The sequence below is a fragment of the Fistularia commersonii genome, chromosome 12, assembly GCF_037954325.1.
Source record: "Fistularia commersonii isolate RoL2024-O1a breed Wild chromosome 12, RoL_Fcom_v1.0, whole genome shotgun sequence".
NCBI lineage: Eukaryota > Metazoa > Chordata > Actinopteri > Syngnathiformes > Fistulariidae > Fistularia > Fistularia commersonii.
The window spans coordinates 3,600,632-3,620,005 of NC_141295.1; the positions used below are offsets into that span (position 1 = coordinate 3,600,632).

At 43.5% G+C, this 19,374-nt stretch overlaps 2 protein-coding genes across 2 annotated transcripts; one reads left to right on the forward strand and one right to left on the reverse strand.

Moving 5' to 3' along the window:
* The first annotated feature begins 873 nt into the window (after positions 1-873).
* LOC147228166 (ufm1-specific protease 2-like) lies at positions 874-6,625 on the forward strand. The gene is made up of 12 exons (XM_086156407.1): positions 874-976; positions 1,198-1,285; positions 2,149-2,332; positions 2,426-2,492; positions 3,203-3,357; positions 3,440-3,632; positions 4,486-4,632; positions 4,717-4,881; positions 4,944-5,068; positions 5,164-5,240; positions 6,196-6,320; positions 6,429-6,625. The coding sequence occupies exons 1-12, from the start codon at positions 974-976 to the stop codon at positions 6,513-6,515; spliced, it is 1,416 nt and encodes a 471-aa protein (XP_086012533.1). The 5' UTR covers positions 874-973; the 3' UTR covers positions 6,516-6,625.
* Positions 6,626-8,467: 1,842 nt separating this feature from the next.
* On the reverse strand, positions 8,468-16,705 carry gpr108 (G protein-coupled receptor 108). Its single transcript, XM_086156411.1, has 18 exons — positions 16,373-16,705; positions 16,018-16,137; positions 14,746-14,796; positions 14,522-14,613; positions 14,154-14,233; positions 13,851-14,056; positions 13,705-13,767; positions 13,518-13,619; positions 13,305-13,438; positions 13,134-13,209; positions 12,403-12,476; positions 12,202-12,319; positions 12,003-12,133; positions 11,871-11,914; positions 11,740-11,789; positions 11,534-11,617; positions 11,311-11,432; positions 8,468-9,851 (listed from the first exon to the last, which is right to left on the reverse strand). Exons 1-18 carry the CDS (start codon positions 16,466-16,468, stop codon positions 9,767-9,769), a joined length of 1,728 nt encoding a protein of 575 aa, XP_086012537.1. The 5' UTR covers positions 16,469-16,705; the 3' UTR covers positions 8,468-9,766.
* Positions 16,706-19,374: the final 2,669 nt, after the last annotated feature.

The following is a 19,374-nucleotide window of genomic DNA, read 5'->3' on the forward strand; positions in this document are numbered from 1 at the left end:
TCGATCCGCTTCCTATCAATAACTGCACAGCATGCTGCTATTTGTCCCTGTGGAAGACGGGTGAAATATAGAAAAAAAAACATGATATAACAATGCTGATGCATGTTTTTCAATGTTGCATAAGATGAGCCACATGGGCACTGATGCTAAAATAATTAGATATATCATGCCTCATTCCACCCTAGTAGACAGCAAATTGAAATTGCAGATACACTTGATTGACATTGCAATGCTTAAGTGTGTTCTGTCTCCGTTTTCTTATACAATGCATTCTCTGGTAGGCTATTCCCCCCGGGGCCAGAACTTTAATAAACATTGTTGCAACAGATCGTTATAGAGTGTGTTGCAATTTGAGCCAAATAACTCTGGGTGTGCAAATGAAAAAAAGGGAGATGTATATTGTATGCATCTAACAGCACATAATTCATAGTTTTAAAAGTAGCAGTAAAAGACCCAAACTTAGCAATGACAGCAAAGTAATCCCCTTCATATTTCACATGTTGATATTCACAAACTACAAATAACAACAACAAAAAATAGTCATTTATTCATCCATTGTTCAATGGATCTACAGCTGCAAAAAAAAAGGTTAATGGATTATAAAATGAATCACAAATACTTCAAATGTAAATAAAAAATTAAGGTGTTAGATAAGAAGGAACATATATATGGGACTTTAGTTGATAATTTAGACACAGCGAGCATATGTTAAAATACACATTTTAATTTTCATGCGAGAATAAACAATATAACGCACAGGCGGATGTGTTTAAAAATTGAAGTTAAAAAAAGAAACAGATTGTCTAAAATCCGAGGTACAGTGAACGCCACAAAAAGCACGTGATCAGTTTTGACCAATAGGATGATGAAGAATGAGACACGTGGATTGTTTTCGGAAACAGACATGTCAGCCTCCTGGTGTTCAGCGGATGTTTAGTCTGCAATATTATACGCCCAAGGATTTAACGTAAAGATGGTACATTTTTGGATTTATATAAATAATAATATAATATAATATATATCAACTTTGTTTTCCATTCAGCTTGATTTAGACTATGGTGCTGGTTGTCACTAGGCAATTGCCAACTCCACCATATATCAACAATATCTGTACCTTGCCAACACTGTAGATACATTGCATTAATGTGACGCCTTTTGCAGCAAATTACTTGATTTTTTATTTTCTTTTGTTTATAGTTTGGAGACTCGAATCCCTCCGACACCTTGGGACTCCTTCGTGTCAGAGGGCTGCTGGAGTTCAAGTGTCTCCTGGACAACACGGATGGTAATGTTATGTCCGTGCTCACAGACATAATGCCTTCCAGTTGGTAGACAGCCGATTTAATTAAAAAGGGTTAGATTCAATTTACAAAAGTTTAGTTCCTCTCTTTGTGATGTCTTAGTCATTGTACCGCAGCAAATCTTCAGTGCAAGAGAATTATGTTGTAAGAAAAACAACCCAACACTACCTATTTATAGAACAAGATACTCAAACTAGTGATTAGCAGTGTATGCTAATCTTTTTCATACATTGTGGTATAGCAGCCTTGTACATTCATGTTGCTTCTTATTATTTATACATTTTCATGTCAAATATGTACAGCAGGGTTCGAAAGCAGTTGATATTATTTCTGTGAATATGCCTTGGGGATTTTCACACTTCTTCCCTTAGTGTGAGTTTCTCCACTTCTGATTGGTCAGTTCGTGGAGCTGTGGTTTGTAAACAAGGAAGTAAGTTTGTTATGAAGTTGCGGAAGGATGGACATTGACGTTCAGTGCTGCTGACGATATCTATCTCTCCAACTTGTATTTCTCCGACCGCAACACATCAAGGCCGCACGTTGCAATTAAAAACAAGAAGAACAGTGTTTTTTAATATATGATGCAAAGCAATGAGATTATTTACTGTCCGCTTAATCATATCACTAACTCACGCCACACAGCTTTCACATCACTCTGAAAGCGATCTGAAAGGTGAAAGGTCAAAAGGTGATCTTTTTCTCAGATTTCAAGTGTTGCTATCAACAATCCTATCTTGCTTTATAGTAAAATTGTATTGTATGAAGGCAAACATACTCAAACCACGGCAACAGAAAGCAATTACAGTGTAGTGATTGTCAAAATGTTTAATAATCTGTCATCTTACAGAGGCTCTGATGAAAAATGTGATCTCCAGAACATTTGAGGCCCTCCGCACTCAGGTTCAGTCTGACTCCTGTGTCCTCGCTGTGTGTGACAGTCCAGTCATAATTTGGCCAAATAAAAGTGTTTATGTAACACCAAAAGAAATAACCCCCAATACACCCTGTGAAGATTTACATCAGTGGATACAGTAAGTTGCATTGATAAATGTATCTAAGACAATTATTTTTGTTTCTCTCACTTAGTTTAAAGTCACTTAGTGAAATCTGTTTCTGTCTTTCAGGGCGGAAGATCAAGACGGTGTCGGGAAGAGATTGTCAAAAAAGAAAAATGTGAAATGTTCTGCACCAGTACGTACACAGCTTGCATTATTTTGTGCACGTTTAGGAAATTCAAAACATGAGCACAATATACAGAAATATAATTTCTTATTAATCTTGTACACTAGAATTTGTATCACGCTAGTCAGAGGGCTTCTTTTTTTAATTTTACATGTATCATTATACCTACCTAGGCGTAAAATTGAATTAATAAACTAAATTGTTTCCAGTCTAGTGAAAATATGTTAATTCTCCATCTATTAAAATACTTTTGAAAAAATGTCAACTTGTTTTCATCACACAGATTTGACCATTTCATTCAACATTTATAATTGACACTTATTTTCTGATACAATCTGTTGTCTCGTTCTTCTAACTGTTTATCAATTTCTTTATGGTTTTAAAGCCGCTTATTTGTTTTTAAGTAAGTTAGCACTAAAACTGAAATACAAATACTAATCTCGGTTCGTTTTTTGAGTTATTTTTAGGTTGAGTCATGGCAGTACTCGGAAAGACGTGAAAGTAGTAAGAATAATAAAAATCAAACCTGCAAGGACTTATGGTATAAAAAGATTAGATAATACAGGTGTGCATTGCAACTTTCAATATTAAGAAGAATCCATGATACAAAATAAAAATTATATTCTATTTATTTCCCTAGTTCTGCCATGCATTGCAATTTTTCAATACACACTGAGGATATTAACAATAACACACATGTGGTGTGTTTGTATGTTTAGAGAGTCATAAACCTTCGCCTGATGATGGAGGCAACAAGGCCGGGTCCTCTCTCAGCCCCAGTTCTCTGCACGACCCTTCAGAGATCCCATTTCCTGTCGACGACTCTTCCCATGGATTGCGTTGTTCGTACACGTTCCACAAACACCCTGGAAGAGTACGCCTCAACGTCAAGAGCGTTTCGCAACGCCCTAAGGAACAAATAGACTCGTGTACAGATGCACTCTCTGGGGTTGCAGGGCCTGCGGACACCTGTTGGAGGCACTAACTCGGCAGCTGTCAGAGATGGAGAAAGTGACCTTGCGCTACATGGAGGGAACCATTGTGCCGGTTCCCCAATCGCTTCACTTCCTCCTCCCGGAGCCGAAGGGACTGGTGACTGCGGTCTTTCCTTCCGGGTTGCCCGATGGTCAGCTAGAGACTCAGCGCAAGGTTTGTGCAGAAAAATGTGTTGGAAATTTCACCTGCGCATTTAAACCCCCCCCACACACACACACACACACACACTCGGCTGAGACTGAAAGTGTCACCGGTCAGAAGTTGTACACAAATACAGAAATTTAAAAAATACAATAGTTCAAAAGCATTATGCAATTTTTATCAGATTTCTATCCATTGCTATTGTCCATTGGAACTGATTTCTGCAGTTACTTAGTTAACTACGATCGGCATCACTTAACTAGCCACAGGTGCCGGTTTTATAAACTTTTTTTTTTTTTTTTTGAAAAGTGTCTCTTGCCCTTTTCCAACATTTTTTTTAAGAATTTTAAGGACGGGGTTTCTCAAAACCAGTCTTCAGGAAATAATCTCATTTTGACTGAAATTATTTTTATTTATTTTTTTGTATTTTCTTGTAGGTTATGCAACTGCACCATTAATTTTTGCCACTTTTTAAGCCTTTACTCTCCCAATTTTGAGGCTTTACATAACAGTTTTTCCGAGAATTGATTTCCCTTAGTCTGAAATTATTTTCATTTATTTTTTGTATTTTTTTTTTGGTAGGTTATGCAACTGTACCGTTAATTTTTGCTACTTTTTCACCCATTTCTCTCCCAATTTGAGGCTTTACATAACAGTTTTTCAGAGAAATGATTCTCCTCAATCTGAAGGATTTGATTTAAATGCACTAAACCGACATCTGTTCAATGCAAACTGGATGTTTTCATCTGCTGTTCGTAACAAATAAACTCCCGAGCATGACCGCACCGTGTCGCACTTCCACGATAAATGACGATAAGTTCAAAAATTGGCATGTTTGGTTCAGATATGATTTCTCACCAACTAGGAGTTGCATCAACGCTACGACCTGCCGGACGACAGGCCCTTTTTTAGAAGGGCAAACGCGTACCGCTTTCCCAATGAGCCCTACAAAGACGGATACCTCCGCAACCCTCACCTGGTTCTCACCCACCCAACTCTGGAAAACGGAAAGGTAGAAACGACTTCAGCTTTGCATGAACTTGTCAAAGGATATACATGTTAAAATGATGAATACTCGCACATGTGTGTTCTCCAGGTGTATCTAGTCCAGGGGACCTACAGTTATCACCACTACATGCAGGACCGCATGGAGGACAACGGCTGGGGCTGCGCATATCGCTCCCTCCAGACCATCTGCTCCTGGTTCCGGCAGCAAGGCTACGTTGAGCGCCTCGTGCCGACGCACAAGGAGATCCAACAGGTAGTGCAAATGTAATATTTGGTATGTATCGTAATGCTAAAATTTCGATCTATCCCGTCTAGGCTTTAGTGGATGTCGGAGACAAACAACCGGCCTTTGTCGGATCTCGCCAGTGGATCGGATCCATTGAGGTTCAGGCTGTTCTGAACCAACTGCTCGGAATCACTTCCAAGATCATGTTTGTGAGGTTTGTAGTCCAGAGCCCGCTTGACTTACGATTCAGATTTGTCGGCGCTGTTTGTTGTTTATGTTCGACCAACAATAAATGGTTGTCGTCTTCAGCCGGGGTTCGGAGTTGGTGTCCAAAGGCAGAGAGCTGGCGAATCACTTCCTTTCTGAGGGAACTCCCGTGATGATCGGTGAGCTGAGACTTCCGGGCATTTTTGCCTGTTTTTATCCATTTTTTTTTTTATTCCTTACAGGATTATTTACTTAAAAAAAAAACACTCCTACAATTTGATAGAAACACAATGTGTTTTACAGTGTAAAAAAAATACATTTCAAATTCACCAAAAGTGTAGTAGGGTTTCTTTTTGAAGCATTTCAGCTAACTTGAACCTTGTCGGCAACCCGTGGCTCCGAGTGGCTTAGGAAAATTAATTCTAAATATTTAATTGAAGTGTATTTTATTTGTTTTAGTTCCTTTTTTTAATATTAGTTCTAAGTTGGAAGATTATTGTGATCTTGAAATATTATTATATTACAAATATTATTATAAATATTATATAAATATCCTTCGGGATTAATAAAGTTGTTCTCATCTCATCTCATTAAAATAAAATTATATTTATTATTTTTCGCCGCTCGAAATGAACGTCACATTCCCAGAAGCCGGTATACCCGCCAGCCGCTATAGTCCCGATTTGAAATGCAGGAGTAGAAGTCCCATTAACCAGGTTAAGATAAATATTTATGAAGATATTTTCCAAATATTTATTTTTTATTGTTTACTGACACTGTGTTTTTTTTTTTCCCAATTTATTTTTAAAATCCAGGTCAAGGCTACGCTACACACTCTGAAAGCCCAAAGCTAAAATTTAATTTTCCCTGGAGCACTTTTATGGATTTCATAAGCAACACACTACACACTTGTTTATACAAAGTGTAAAGGTAATAAAAAGCAATATATACAGTGGTACCTTTATTTTAGACGTCAAAAAATTATTTGCGGCTCCCAGTTGTTTTCTTTTCCTTGGAAACTATGTCCAAATGGCTCTTTGGGTGTTGAACTAGGCTCACTGCAGAGTATCTTTAACAATTTAACATCTTCTACAATTTGAGGAGTGATTTAAATCTTTATTATTTTTATCCCAGGAGGTGGAGTTTTAGCTCACACGATCCTCGGGGTGGCATGGAGTGAGACCACCGGCCAGATCCGCTTTCTCATCCTCGATCCGCATTACACCGGAGCGGAGGATTTACAAGTTATCACAGAAAAGGTGGGCTTCAACATTAAGAGTGTGAGTTCTGGTGTGTGTGTGTGTGTGTGTGTGTGTTGATGAGATGTGCTACGGACAATGTTTGAGTTTGAGTGTCATGTCCCACAGGGCTGGTGTGGATGGAAAGGACCAGAGTTCTGGGATCAAACTGCGTATTATAATCTTTGTTTGCCTCAAAGGCCAAAGATGCTGTGAGTTTTCTCTTCTGGGTCAAACTGAGTGAAATCTGATATTCGTCGACAACTTGGGATCCTTCAGTTTTCAACGTTTTTCACAAAGTCCGAAATAAATGGAACGTCTTCTGATTTGAGTATTCGTTTTTTTTTTGTTTTTGTTTTTTTTAAGTATACCACACAACAGAATCATAGCACTCGCACACACACACACACTTTAAACGCGTATTACACCACGTCTGCTTTTACAATTGAGCCTCTGAACAGGTGACGAATTGAAATTTCAGGGGACGCGCCTTTAGATTATTAACCCTCTGCAGGTTTTATTTCCTAATGTTGTATTTTTGTTTGACAAAAATTACAGTCACTGTATAAGCTTTACAAAATTGATATTATACTAATAAACAATATGTCTTCCTGTTCTTTTTTTCAACACAACAAACATTTTTTTTTAGAATTTTAGTTTACAAGAGCTCTTAAAAAGAGCTGAGCTCTGATTTTTTTTTTTTTTTTCAAAATTAATTTTAATTTAACATCAAGCATTCAGATGAAGGGATGTCATTAAGCGAAACACAGCTTCTTTCGTACAGTATTTGCATACATATCGACCATTTTTACTGTGGTTTTTACCTTTTTTTTCCTTTACGGCTAATATTTGCATGAATATAAGACAGGTGTCTCAGACTTGTTGCCCTCGGAACAATATTTTGTGACCCCCTGCCTGAAATCAAATCTTTGTGTTTTTTTCTCACACGCATCGGGAGGTTTTATACAGTGGGTTTAAAAAAAAAAAAAAAAAAAAACAATGTATTTGCAATATATTTTTTGCTTCAAAATTTGAAAACAATGATTTTTTGATGAAAAAAAAAAGGCCAGTGACATTGTTAAAACAATCTTTTCTTTTCTCTATAAAAAAACACAAAAACAATAGCAAAAAAAACAGCAAAATTAAAAATATTTATTAAATAATCAGAATAGCCACCATTAGCCTTGTAAACATCATCTTTATACATACTACCAATCAATTTTCTAATAAATTCTAGTGGTAAATTATGCCATTAGATATTAATTTTTAATGTTAATTTGTCATTATTTTTTAGAGGAACAGTTCATTGCATATAAAGATTTTTATAATTTACCTGTTAACTTTCTTTACACTAAAACAAAGGAAAAATTTGGACTTAGTGTTACTTCTAGGTAATTATTTTACTGGTCCGGCCCCCTTGACGTCATATTAGGCCGTATGTGGCCCCCAGACCAAAATAAGATATAATCAATAAGATATAATCAATTATAAGCACATACAATACATAATAATTTTAGTATTATCACAAAGCCTGTCGTAACTCGGGTCGGCGATAACCGAGTACTTAGGTAAGTGAGGACCACCGCTTTTCAGTAAAGCCATAGGCGGGTATTATGGGATGTTGCTTTTCGTTTGTCGGGACGTGAAGCAATGATGGCTTTTTGATTTGAATTAGCAGGTATATTTACCAACATTCCACAAAACGAATGGGATGTTTCCAGACATCACACACACACACACACACACACAGTCCTCAATACACATCTTTGTACAGCAGGACTCCAGTACAGGAATAAAAGAGGGCACTATCTTTCCCACCAGGTTATGAGAAGATTGATATCAGGCCATATTTAATGAAAAGTACAGCCAGGAATTAGATCGACTTCCTAGATTAGCGGCGCAAACTACTTCCTGGCTCCGTAACTTGGTATATTTTAACACCCGCACACTGGCTTCAGTTTTTTGTCCAAACATGCATCATCATCATCATCATCACCACCTGCTATTTTTATTTTCTTCTACCTAGATAAATGCTAATTCTAAGCGGTGAAGAATTTACTAAGATGTCCTGAAAACCATCGTAAAATTTTTACAATAATAAAAGCTACGAGATATAAATATTTTCAAAAAAACGCGGGATAATGCAAAGACAGTGAGATGACAGCGAGTGAACCTTTCCTGAACACCAGCTTTATTGTTGACGATTTTTCACAGACATCACAAACCCCTTCTGTAAAAAGCAGGAAGTAGTGTCCACGTCCAGCGGCGGCGTCCGTCCGAAGGAACCGCCCGTGGCCGAAAGAAGGGTTTCCTCAACGTAAAAACGTTCGATCGGGGTCGAGGAAAATCAAACGGCAACCGTTGTCACTGTGTGAAAGTGTTGCGTGCCTCCGCCGCGGAACTGCGAATTATTTACAGGAAGCCATCGATCCCCCCCCGCCCCCACTCCCCGCTTTGCGTCTGACTCGTCCATAATTATTATTAAAACAAGTGTCACATCAAGAGCAGAAAGGTAAAAACCAAAAGCAGACAAATGCAAGAGTCACGGAGGTCACTTCCTGGGCCCGGAGTGGCGGCGGCGGCGGCGGCGCCCGGGGGGGGGGGGGAGAAGGTCGCCGCTTGACCTTGAGACGATCCCGAAAAAAAACGTCCCCTGGATCACAAGCGCTTAGTTACAGACGCGTTCTGTTTGTGACTGTTAGCGGAGCCTCTGTCATCTCTCCGACAAAAAAAATAAAATAAAATAAAAATACAGTAATACTGAAATAGAACATCTCGATAAGCAATAAGCAAATATATTCAACTATACAACCGCTGACGTGTTTCCATTTACAAATCAAATCAGAAAAACGTGACACCGTGATGACCCACGCGCTGCCCGAAAATTCCTGGGGATTGAAAAAAAAAAAACATAAAAATAAAAAAAAAAAAAAAAAAAAGTTTGCGTCATCTGATCTCTCTCACGTGCGCGCACGAAGAGAGACAGAAAGAAGGTACAGCTGATCCAGAAGTACCATTTTTAAATATCTTATATTAACACACCCCAAAAAGCTAAAATTATAATTATCTTTGGAGAGAGAGAGAAAGAGAGATGATAAAGAACATGGGCCTTCTCCTCCTCCATCCATCCATCCATCCGTCCGTCCGTCTTGTCCTCCCGGCCGAAGCGGGCCCGTCCCCGGCCCGGGGATGGGGGTGGGGGGTTCGTTTCCCGGGAAACGCGGGGCCTCAAGGGTCGAGTCAGGTTTGGGTCGTTGCATAGGCGGACAGTGGGCAGGACCACTGCAACCACTTCAGTTCCAAAGGGACCAGCTGTGTGGGGGTTCGGGGGGGGGGGTGTCTGCTGTGTGTGTGTGTGTGTGTGTGTGTGTGTGTGTGTGGGGGGGGGGGGGTTGTCTTGGTCCATGTCCAATCCCTTTGCGCCGGTCGGGCCGGGGATGCTGCTGCGCTGGTCGAAAGCCTCCCGCTCACAAGGTGGACTTCTGGCGTTCGCGTCCGTTTGACGTCTTCTTGACTTTGGAGATGCCCTCCAGCGCCCCCGACTCCGTGACTCTGGACGGCGGAAAGACAAGAGGAGAGGCGTGGGAACGCAAACCGGGAACAACACTTCCCCGGACCTGCGTGACACCGGAGGACGCTAAGAAACTTTTTTGCGGTTCCTTGGATCTTTTCAAGAGCTAGACCGTCCGTGAAGCGGCGCACTTCAACCCATTATTGTTCTCTCCATGCACGGCACGGGTGAACTTCTCTCCAGACGCGCATTTTACGGCGCGTTTCCCTTTTTTATACGGCCCGCCAAACTATTTTCTTTTAATACCGTATTTTCACGGCCATAAGGCGCACCTTACTTAACCCTTGTGAGGTCTTGCGGGTCAAAAGTGACCCACGATCATGTTTAGCTGTAAAAAAAAAACACATTAACCAATTTTTTTTCCAACTTGAAATTTTATGACTTTTCCTAGAGATCCCATAATTAGAAAAAGTGATACTTCTTTTTTGTTTATATTTCCATGTGGGCCGTACACCGCTAGGGTACAAAAATTGTCTTATGGGTCATTTTTGACCCGTAGGACAAGGGGAGTAAACACAATATTAAGATCGCATTTAAAAATAGAGCGGGAGCAAAACTGAGTTTGGTTGTGCTTTATTTAAGTATTGATTACAAAGTAGTAACTCATCAATCAAACCCATCGAAGTCTTCATCCTCGGTTTCTGATTTGAACATCTGCGCTAAATCTCCATCAAACATACTTTGTTCACCGTCAAGAGTCACTTTCCGTGCCGGAAACGGTGCCGGCTTTTGCAAAAGCTCGAACAGCGCCGGTGGACACGTTAAGCCCGAGCATCTACAATCCATTCGCAAATTGTGGCGTAACTCAACACACACACACACACACACACACACAAGGCGCACCGTACGTTTTGAAGAAAATCTTTGACTTTTATGTGCGCCTTATGGTCGTGAAAATACGGTATTTTAAGAAGTATTTTCAATCAATATTGAATTTAGAAACTCCTTATTTTTTCCCCTTTGTTTCAATTTTGTATGGATGATTACATATAAAATAATATCGGTACATTTATACGATCATTCATGATTTTAAAGTAAAAAAAAGAAATAAAATGCCAAAAAAATGTAAGGAAATTTTCATTTTGTTCGATTTACATGGTACCGAGTTGGCCCGTGCATAAAAATGAAATAAGACATGCGGCCCACTAGCCAAAATAATTGCCCACCCCTGCTCCAGACTGTCCGTGCCGTCTTCCTATTCTTGTTTTAGAGCCGCGGCCCTTCACTTCCGGCGGGAATGCGGCGCCAAAAGCTTCCTCCGCAGGACGCTAAATCCCGGAAGAGCATTTGAGCCGGACGGTTCTTGGACCTTTTCGTCCGAAAAATGTCTTATCTCTTCATTTGAAAGCAGGAAGCCCGATCGGGTGTGAAACACGGGATGCCGGAACCCCGACGTGCGCGCCTTCCCGTTAACCACGGAGGACGAGAAGACTGCCTTACACTTCGTCGGCCTCCACGTCGTCCTCGTCCAAGGGCAGCTGCAAGTAGGGGTTGTTGGACGCCGGCCGGAACTTGTAGCCCGTCAGCACGAAAAAGATCAGGGTCGACACCTCCACCAAAAACTGCGGGACACACACACACACACTCAATTCCAGCACCTTCTCCTGGTGGTCATTGCAGGGCGAAGGATGTCTACTCAGCATGTGTGTGTGTGTGGTCTTACCTCATAGCACCACTGCCACTGGAAAGGCATGGTAACCTTGAGCAGAATGGCGATGATCCTGGTGAAGTAGATGTAGCACACGATCTGAGGGGGGGGGGGGGACGCAAAACGCCCGCATTAGCAACGGGTGCCGCTTGGGACGTTGGACGTGTTCACGGTCAACGTGCGCTTTCGCCAGATAGAAGAGAAGAACCGACGACGCTCACCATCACGTAATAGTGCCGGAAGAGCTTGAGCTTCTCCAGATTCACGGCGGCTGGGAGGAGAAAAGTGCAACGTTTAAAAACCCGTGACCCGCAGAACTCTCGAAAAACCATCTGCAGGTCGGGACCTTCACCTTTGCCGTCGGTGTTGGAAGCCTCTTGGAGATGACGGATGGACCTGGAGGGGGGGGGGGGGACATGATTGATCGGTTCAGGCTCAACATGCATGCACGCAAACACACACACACACACACACACACACTGACCAGACAACAGGGAAGAGGATGGCTCCGCAGCAGATGAGGTCCACCAGGAAGAGGATCTCCTTCCACATGGCGTACTCGCTGGAGCCTTCCTCCGTGGACTCGATGATGATGTAGGCAACGTTGGCCAGGACCTGCGGGGGGGTCCAGCTGGTCAACCAGGAAATGAACCGTCCCGGTACACACGCACGCACACACACACCTGCAGCGGTATGACAATCATGAAGATCTTCTTTTCCTTGTCGGATAGGATGTATTTGACGAAGGCCCAGCCGGTGCCGATCAGAGCCAGCGTGATGAACAGCAGCGCCCCCTTCAGCCTGGAAGTCACGTAACAGGAGACTCAAGACACTACCATGGCAACGCTCCCCCCCCCCCACACACACACACGGGTCAAACTTACAGGTGTGTGATGTAATACATGACAGCCCAGCCCTCGATGGGATGGCCGTACGTGTTGATGAAGTGATAGTTGATCTGAAACGCAGGAAGTCAGGCGACACTTCAGGTTATTACATCGCAACTTTTTGCAGCACTCGGGACCTTTTTCAGGAACTAAACCAATCAGATGGCACCGGAACCAGGAACGCCGCTCCCACCCTGAGGCAGGGCCTTTTCATTGGTCCATTGCTGCGGATACTTCTCGCCGACTGCGGAGCGCCATGTTGCAGACAATATTGTATCGCTGGTCAGATGCTTTCGTAAACATGGACATAAGTAACAAGAAATGGACCTTCAAAGCTCTTCTGACCTGCTGTGCTGCTGAGGGGCTCATAGAGAGAAGTCAATATTTTAATCTGGCGTTAGCTAACGGCTAGCGGGGTTTTTCACGTGGCGAAGCTGCGCCGGGACACAGAGGATAGCCCGTGGTTATCGTTCCCGCCGCGCAGAACACGGATGAACTTTGCTCCGACTGTGGGAATGGAAAACTAAAAAAGGTTTCTGGAACAGAATTGGGAGCTGTGACATCACTTGGAGGTGAACAGATATGCTTTGTATTTTACATACTGGAATTACCTGCGAGGTCTAAATGCGGAAGTTCCGAAACTCACGTACAAATCATCAAATGCACGGTCAATCGATCCGTGTGTGTGTGTGTGAGAGAGAGGCGGGGGTGCACGGCGACACACTCACACTGTGGAAAACCAGGGAGGCCGACTTGGTGAAGGCCAGTGCCGCCATCAGCCAGTGGATTTTAAAGACGCTGTACCTGCAAACACACACGATGGTGATCACAGACGCCGCTTTCAGCCCGTGAAATTCATTCCCGCGTTCAGTCCTGTGTGTGTGTGTGTGTGTGTGTACCTGTGCTTCATGAGTGTGTACAACCACACCATGGCGGCGATGAAGAACACGCCAGCCATGCCCAGGTAGAGGCGCGACAGGGGGATTTCTGCTGCCGACAAGTAGCCGCCAACATTGTGCTCGGTCATTTCCACCTGCAGAACACATGCAAGTGAGTGCACGCAAACACACACACACACACACGCACACACACACACACACACACACACTCACAGTGACAGAGTAAGAGAGGTCGATTCCAGGCTCAATGTTCTGGCAGTAGTAGAAGTTGAAGTTGTACAGCCCCTCGGCCAGCGAGCCAATCACCAGCTGGAACTGCGGGGGGGGAGAAGTGGAAGGACGTCACTGATTGGCTGCCCGTCCCTGCCGGCGGCGGCGGTTCTGCGCCGGCCGTACTCACGTGGAAGCCGTAGGTGCGGTTGACTTTCTGCAGGGCCAGAGTCACCTGCTTGGTCTTCAGGAGCTGCAGGAGAGCAGGATGTCAGATGGCGACGTTCCAGAGCACAGACTGAAAACTGGAAAGGCGAGGAGAAGACGCCGTCTCACCTGGATCTCGCTCTCCTCCGGTTTGGTCGCTTCCACGGCGGGCTTGGTCTTGTCTTGGGTCTGACCTTCCTGCTTGGGGTCGCCGCTCTCTCCATCTTTGCCCGCTGTGTCGACGGGTTTGTTGGCGGTCTCGTCATCCACCGCCTCCTTCTTCGTGTCCGCCACGACGGCACCGTCGGCCGGAGCCTCCCTGCTTTGCCTCGGACCTGGGAAAGAAATGGAGAAACTTCAATTATATCGAGAAAGATGATTAAACCCTGGAGTTCCCAAATGGAGGGGCGGCAGTTAATGATACACACTGACCTTTGTCTTTGGCCGCCGTCTCCTCCTTTAGCTTCACTATCAAGATGTTGTCCTGGGCTCCGAGGGCCGTCACATTGACGCTACAAAAACAACACGGTTAATGGCCCGAACGCTACATATACAGGACTGACTCCGAAAATTAGAATATTGTGATAAAGTTCAATTACAAAAACAAAAAAGTCATACATTCTGGATTCATTACAAATCAACTGAAATATTGCACGCCTTTTATTATTTCAATATTGCTGATTATGGCTTTACTCAAAAATCATGAAAAGGTCATTTTTGGGTTTTTTTTTTCATTTTTTTTTCTGAGACAGTCCTGTATAAAACATCTCAACTCGAGCGCGAAGCGCGCACACACACACCTCTCGTGCTCGATGTCGATCAGAAAGAGGATCAGCGGCTCGTTGTCAGTTGAATTCTTGAGGGAAAGCGGGCAGGTGTTGGTCTCCTCTGCCTGGAGCAGAGGAAAGAGGACGGTCGGTCAGGTTTCCAACGAGGTTGCCGAAACCTATCTGACCTCGATCTCAAATCACGAAGCCGTGTGCCGGGAGGGCGGCGTCCATCGTCACACCCCAGCTCCACTCACCGTGTAGGACAGGACTCCGCTCACACGGGACCTGGAGAGGGTGAAGCCCACCTGAACACAGGGGTGATAATGGGTTAGAAAGTAGGTGAATACATGATACACACGTTCATAAATGAGAGGTGTGTGCGCGTCTGTCCGATATTTGCTCGGGTTTGCTACTGATGGATAAACTGAGTGTGTCCAGTTAGTGGTCTCGCTGTCGTTTCGGTGACAAATTTCGCCAGATGGTTTCTCTCTCGTGCTGCTCGAAGTGCAAAGCGACAACCAGCCAAACAAACAAACAACAAAAATCGATCCCCTTTAGCTGAGAAACCGGGTTTCTCAAGATCTCCAGAGCCTCACTGTGAGCCCTTCCATGTGAACAGGTAAGGACAAAGTTCAGCTGAAAGGAGAAAATGATGAATAAAAAGAACCTCAAGCAACAGGAAAAATATGTTTGTCTGTGCTTTTGATATGATCGGCCCTGAGACTATTACGGGATGGTGGTAAATAATAACTGTGTTGTGATGAATACGTGATTCCCCGACGCTGGCTTTCAGGGCCAAACGCTCCAAGCAGGATTTTAGAGCTTGGAATGTCAATTTATATACAGGAACTCATTTGTGATGTCTAAATAGCCCCTTATTATATCAGACGATTGAGTAATTCAGACACAATGAATGAAGCAAGTCCGAATTACTCTTTCCAGGAAATGGCGGACAATAACTACGGCGTTAGACGCCCGTCACTGACGGCAGATCAGCAAGACAGCCAGAGGATGGAGCGGTGGAGATGATGCAGTGAACACTCTGAGAACTGTCAATGGAGAGTGCTGAAAATCAGTATCGGAGCCTTCTGTTAAATAGTTACAAGTTAAATCTATGGGTCATTCAGAGTTTATGGATTTTGAGGGGAAAATGTAGCAATCTCAGTGGCGTACATGAGTGTAAACAATCTTTCTTGACTGCAACAGTGACTGCTAACACCGGGACAAAGTTTTGTTAGTGATAAAATGTGACACAACTTCCTTCTTCAAAGAAACACGTTTTTTTTTTGTCGGCATTATCTGATTTCAAAATACTTCTTCAACTGAAACACATTCTTCAATTAAAATAGTTGTGGGCGGCCTCTGCTCTAATGACAACCACAGTAGAGGTCTTTGCCTCCACCTGTTGGCACAGACCTCAACATAACTAGCGGCTATCTCAAAAATACACCGGAGCACAAGAATACTCATGCGAAGAAAAAACAAAAGAAAGTAGAAACAAAGAGGGTTAACAACAAATGTCTTACGGGGTAGGCGCTGTAGTTCACCACCTGATCGGGCAGCCGAAGGGAATGCAGGCTAACATCCAGAGTCCCGTTAGCATAAAAGCCGAAGGTGTTGAGGTGGACCACGTAGCGGATCTCATTCTGAGGATTGGAGGAATTAGTCAATTTTGAGTTGGTAGAAGAGCCCTAAAAAGCTACGGTGAATTAAATGCATAAAATGGCCATTCATGACAAGAAACACAATGACAACATTGAATGTTAGCCAGCCCCCGGTTACTGGGATACGTAGCAAGCTAGCTATACATAACTCAAGCTTGATAGCATTGCTGCTAGCTAGCTAAAAATCGGCTTTTTCGCCCGGGACATCTCGCCTTACCGCCAGGGTTAGCTTGTGTCTCCTCGCCCCGCATCCAGCCAGCAGGATCAGGAGGAGGAAACCGGCCACAACGCCGCCCCTCCGCGCCGCCGCCATCGTCGAGCAGCAACCGACTTGCTAACGGTAACAAAACTGCGAACGTTAGCAGGCGGCCGTTCTTATCCGGGCGGCTCGCAGTCTCCCGGGGACGTCTCACAAGGCGACGCGGATCCTCTAAGTCGTCAGAATGCACCGTTTAACCGCAACTGAATCGTAAAATCGCGGTCGTTAACTCGATTTCACGCCTCCGTGTTCGCCCGGGGGCTCATCGCAGATGGTAACAACTCGCTGACTGTTAGCCGACGGTCGCTTCCTGGTGTCGGGGAGGCAAACAGTCGGCGAGGAGCGGAAGCGCGGGACGTCATACGCCGCGCACTTCCGGGCGTTAAAAATGGACGTTTGTAGTTTTTGACTGAAAGCGCATGACAAGTCAACAGCCGAATTTTCTCTTTTTTTTTAACGAAGAGCAAATCATCAGGAGCGGTGCTGTTCTTAACTCCGCTTCCGAAAGGACGATTTATCAATAATTTCGCTATTAAATTTTTTATTTTATTTTTTAAAGCAGCTGTGTCAGGTGATCCGGCGTCGCACTGCCAACTTCCGGCACAAAGTGTCGCTACGTTGACCCTCCACGTCATCTTGTCACATGACACGTGGAAACTCGGCCAGTTTACGTTATATGTTTACGACCCTTTTCATCTGCGGAAATACGACAAAAAAATTCACAACGTGTATTTAAAAAAAAAAACATTTTATTATTGCACACTTTTTCAAACAATATAAGTGAAATATATTAAAAAATAAGAATTGTTTATTAAATCTTTATTACACAGGGAGTTAAGCTTATTCACCAATTAAAAGTATGGGAGTTGAGTAAGTAAAAAAAAGTTTGCTTGGTGTTTCCTCCTTCACTTTCAAAAATCTTTCTCATTTATTTTTCTATTTTTCTCATTTAGATTTCTTCTTTAAACCCCGCAATGTCACAATTTTCTGCAGGTGGATTAAAAACTCGTAATCTGAAAAGGGAGGAGTGTTGCATGGTTTTCAGGGAGGAATTGAGAAAGGGTCTGGGTGGTCAGGGTGAGCTTCCAGATGATTGGACAACAACAGCTAGTGTTATCAGGGAGACAGGTAGAAGAGTACTTGGTGTGTCATCTGGAAGGAAAGTAGATAAGGAGACTTGGTGGTGGAATGAGGAAGTGCAGGAGTGTATACAGAGAAAGCGGTTAGCGAAAAAGAAGTGGGATACTGAGAGGACTGAAGAGAACAGACAGGAGTTCAGGGAGGTGCGGCGAAAGGTAAAGATAGAGGTAGCAAAGGCAAAACAAAGGGCTTATGATGACCTGTATGCTCGGTTGGATAGTAAGGAGGGTGAGAATGATCTATACAGGTTGGCGAAACAGAGAGATAAAGATGGAAAGGATATACAACAGGTCCGGGTGATAAAGGACAGAGAGGGAAATGTATTGACAGATGCTAGAAGAGTGATGGGAAGATGGAAGGAGTACTTTGAAGAACTGATGAATGTGGAAAATGAAAGAGAGGCAAGGGTAGAAGAGGTGATTATCGTAGACCACAAAGTAGCAAAAATTAGTAAAAGTGAAGTGAGGAAGGCATTGAAGAGGATGAAGAGCGGAAAAGCAGTTGGTCCTGATGATATACCTGTGGAGGTGTGGAAGTGTCTAGGAGAGGCAGCGGTAGATTTTCTGACTAGATTATTCAACAGGATCTTAGAGAGTGAGAAGATGCCTGAAGAATGGAGACAAAGTGTGATGGTGCCTATTTTTAAGAATAAAGGGGATGTGCAGAATTGTGGCAACTACAGAGGGATAAAGTTGATGAGCCATACAATGAAGTTATGGGAAAGAGTAGTGGAAACTAGACTGAGAGCAGAAGTCAGCATTTGTGAACAGCAGTATGGCTTCATGCCTAGGAAGAGTACTACAGATGCAGTATTTGCATTGAGAATGCTAATAGAAAAGTACAGAGAAGGCCAGAGGGAGTTACATTGCGTTTTTGTAGACCTAGAAAAAGCATATGACAGGGTGCCAAGAGAGGAGCTCTGGTATTGTTTGAGGAAGTCTGGAGTGGCAGAGAAGTATGTTAGACTGGTGCAGGACATGTATGCTAGCTGTGAGACACTGGTACGGTGTGCTGTAGGGGTAACAGAGAAGTTCAAGGTGGAGGTGGGACTCCATCAGGGATCAGCTCTGAGCCCCTTCTTGTTCGCAATGGTGATGGATAGGCTGACAGATGAGGTTAGACAGGAATCCCCATGGACCATGATGTTTGCGGATGACATTGTGATCTGTAGTGAGAGCAGACAACAGGTAGAGGAAAATCTTGAGAGGTGGAGGTATGCTCTGGAAAGGAGAGGAATGAAAGTTAGTCGCAGCAAGACAGAATATATGTGTGTGAACGAGAGGAACTCGGGTGGAGCGGTGAGGCTACAGGGAGTGGAGATCAAGAAGCTGGAGGATTTCAGGTACTTAGGGTCAACAGTCCAGAGCAACGGAGAGTGCGGAAAAGAGGTGAAGAGACGGGTCCAAGCAGGTTGGAATGGGTGGAGAAAAGTGTCAGGGGTTCTATGTGATAGAAGACTATCGGCCAGAATAAAAGGAAAAGTGTACAAGACAGTGGTGAGACCAGCGATAATGTATGGACTAGAAACTGTTACAATGACCAAAAGACAGCAGGCAGAACTAGAGGTTGCAGAGATGAAGATGTTGAGGTTCTCTTTGGGAGTGACCAGGATGGATAGGATCAGGAATGAGTCTATCAGAGGGACGGCACATGTTAGATGTTTTGGAGAGAAGGTCAGAGAAGCCAGACTGAGATGGTTCGGTCATGTACAGAGAAGAGACAGTGAATATATTGGTAGACGGATGCTGGAATTGGAGCTGCCGGGCAAGAGGTCTCGAGGAAGACCAAAGAGAAGATTTATGGACGTAGTGAGAGAGGAT

Coding starts and splice junctions, on each gene's coding strand:
- gpr108 (XM_086156411.1), bottom strand. CDS start 16,468: ATGGCGGCGGCGCGGAGGGGCGGCGTTGTGGCCGGTTTCCTCCTCCTG. Junction 14,797..16,017: donor TGAACTACAGCGCCTACCCC/GTAAGACATTTG, acceptor CCCTGTGTTCAG/GTGGGCTTCACCCTCTCCAG. Junction 12,477..13,133: donor CCTCCCTGGTTTTCCACAGT/GTGAGTGTGTCG, acceptor CCTGCGTTTCAG/ATCAACTATCACTTCATCAA.
- LOC147228166 (XM_086156407.1), top strand. Junction 1,286..2,148: donor TCTCCTGGACAACACGGATG/GTAATGTTATGT, acceptor GTCATCTTACAG/AGGCTCTGATGAAAAATGTG. Junction 6,321..6,428: donor TACAAGTTATCACAGAAAAG/GTGGGCTTCAAC, acceptor CATGTCCCACAG/GGCTGGTGTGGATGGAAAGG.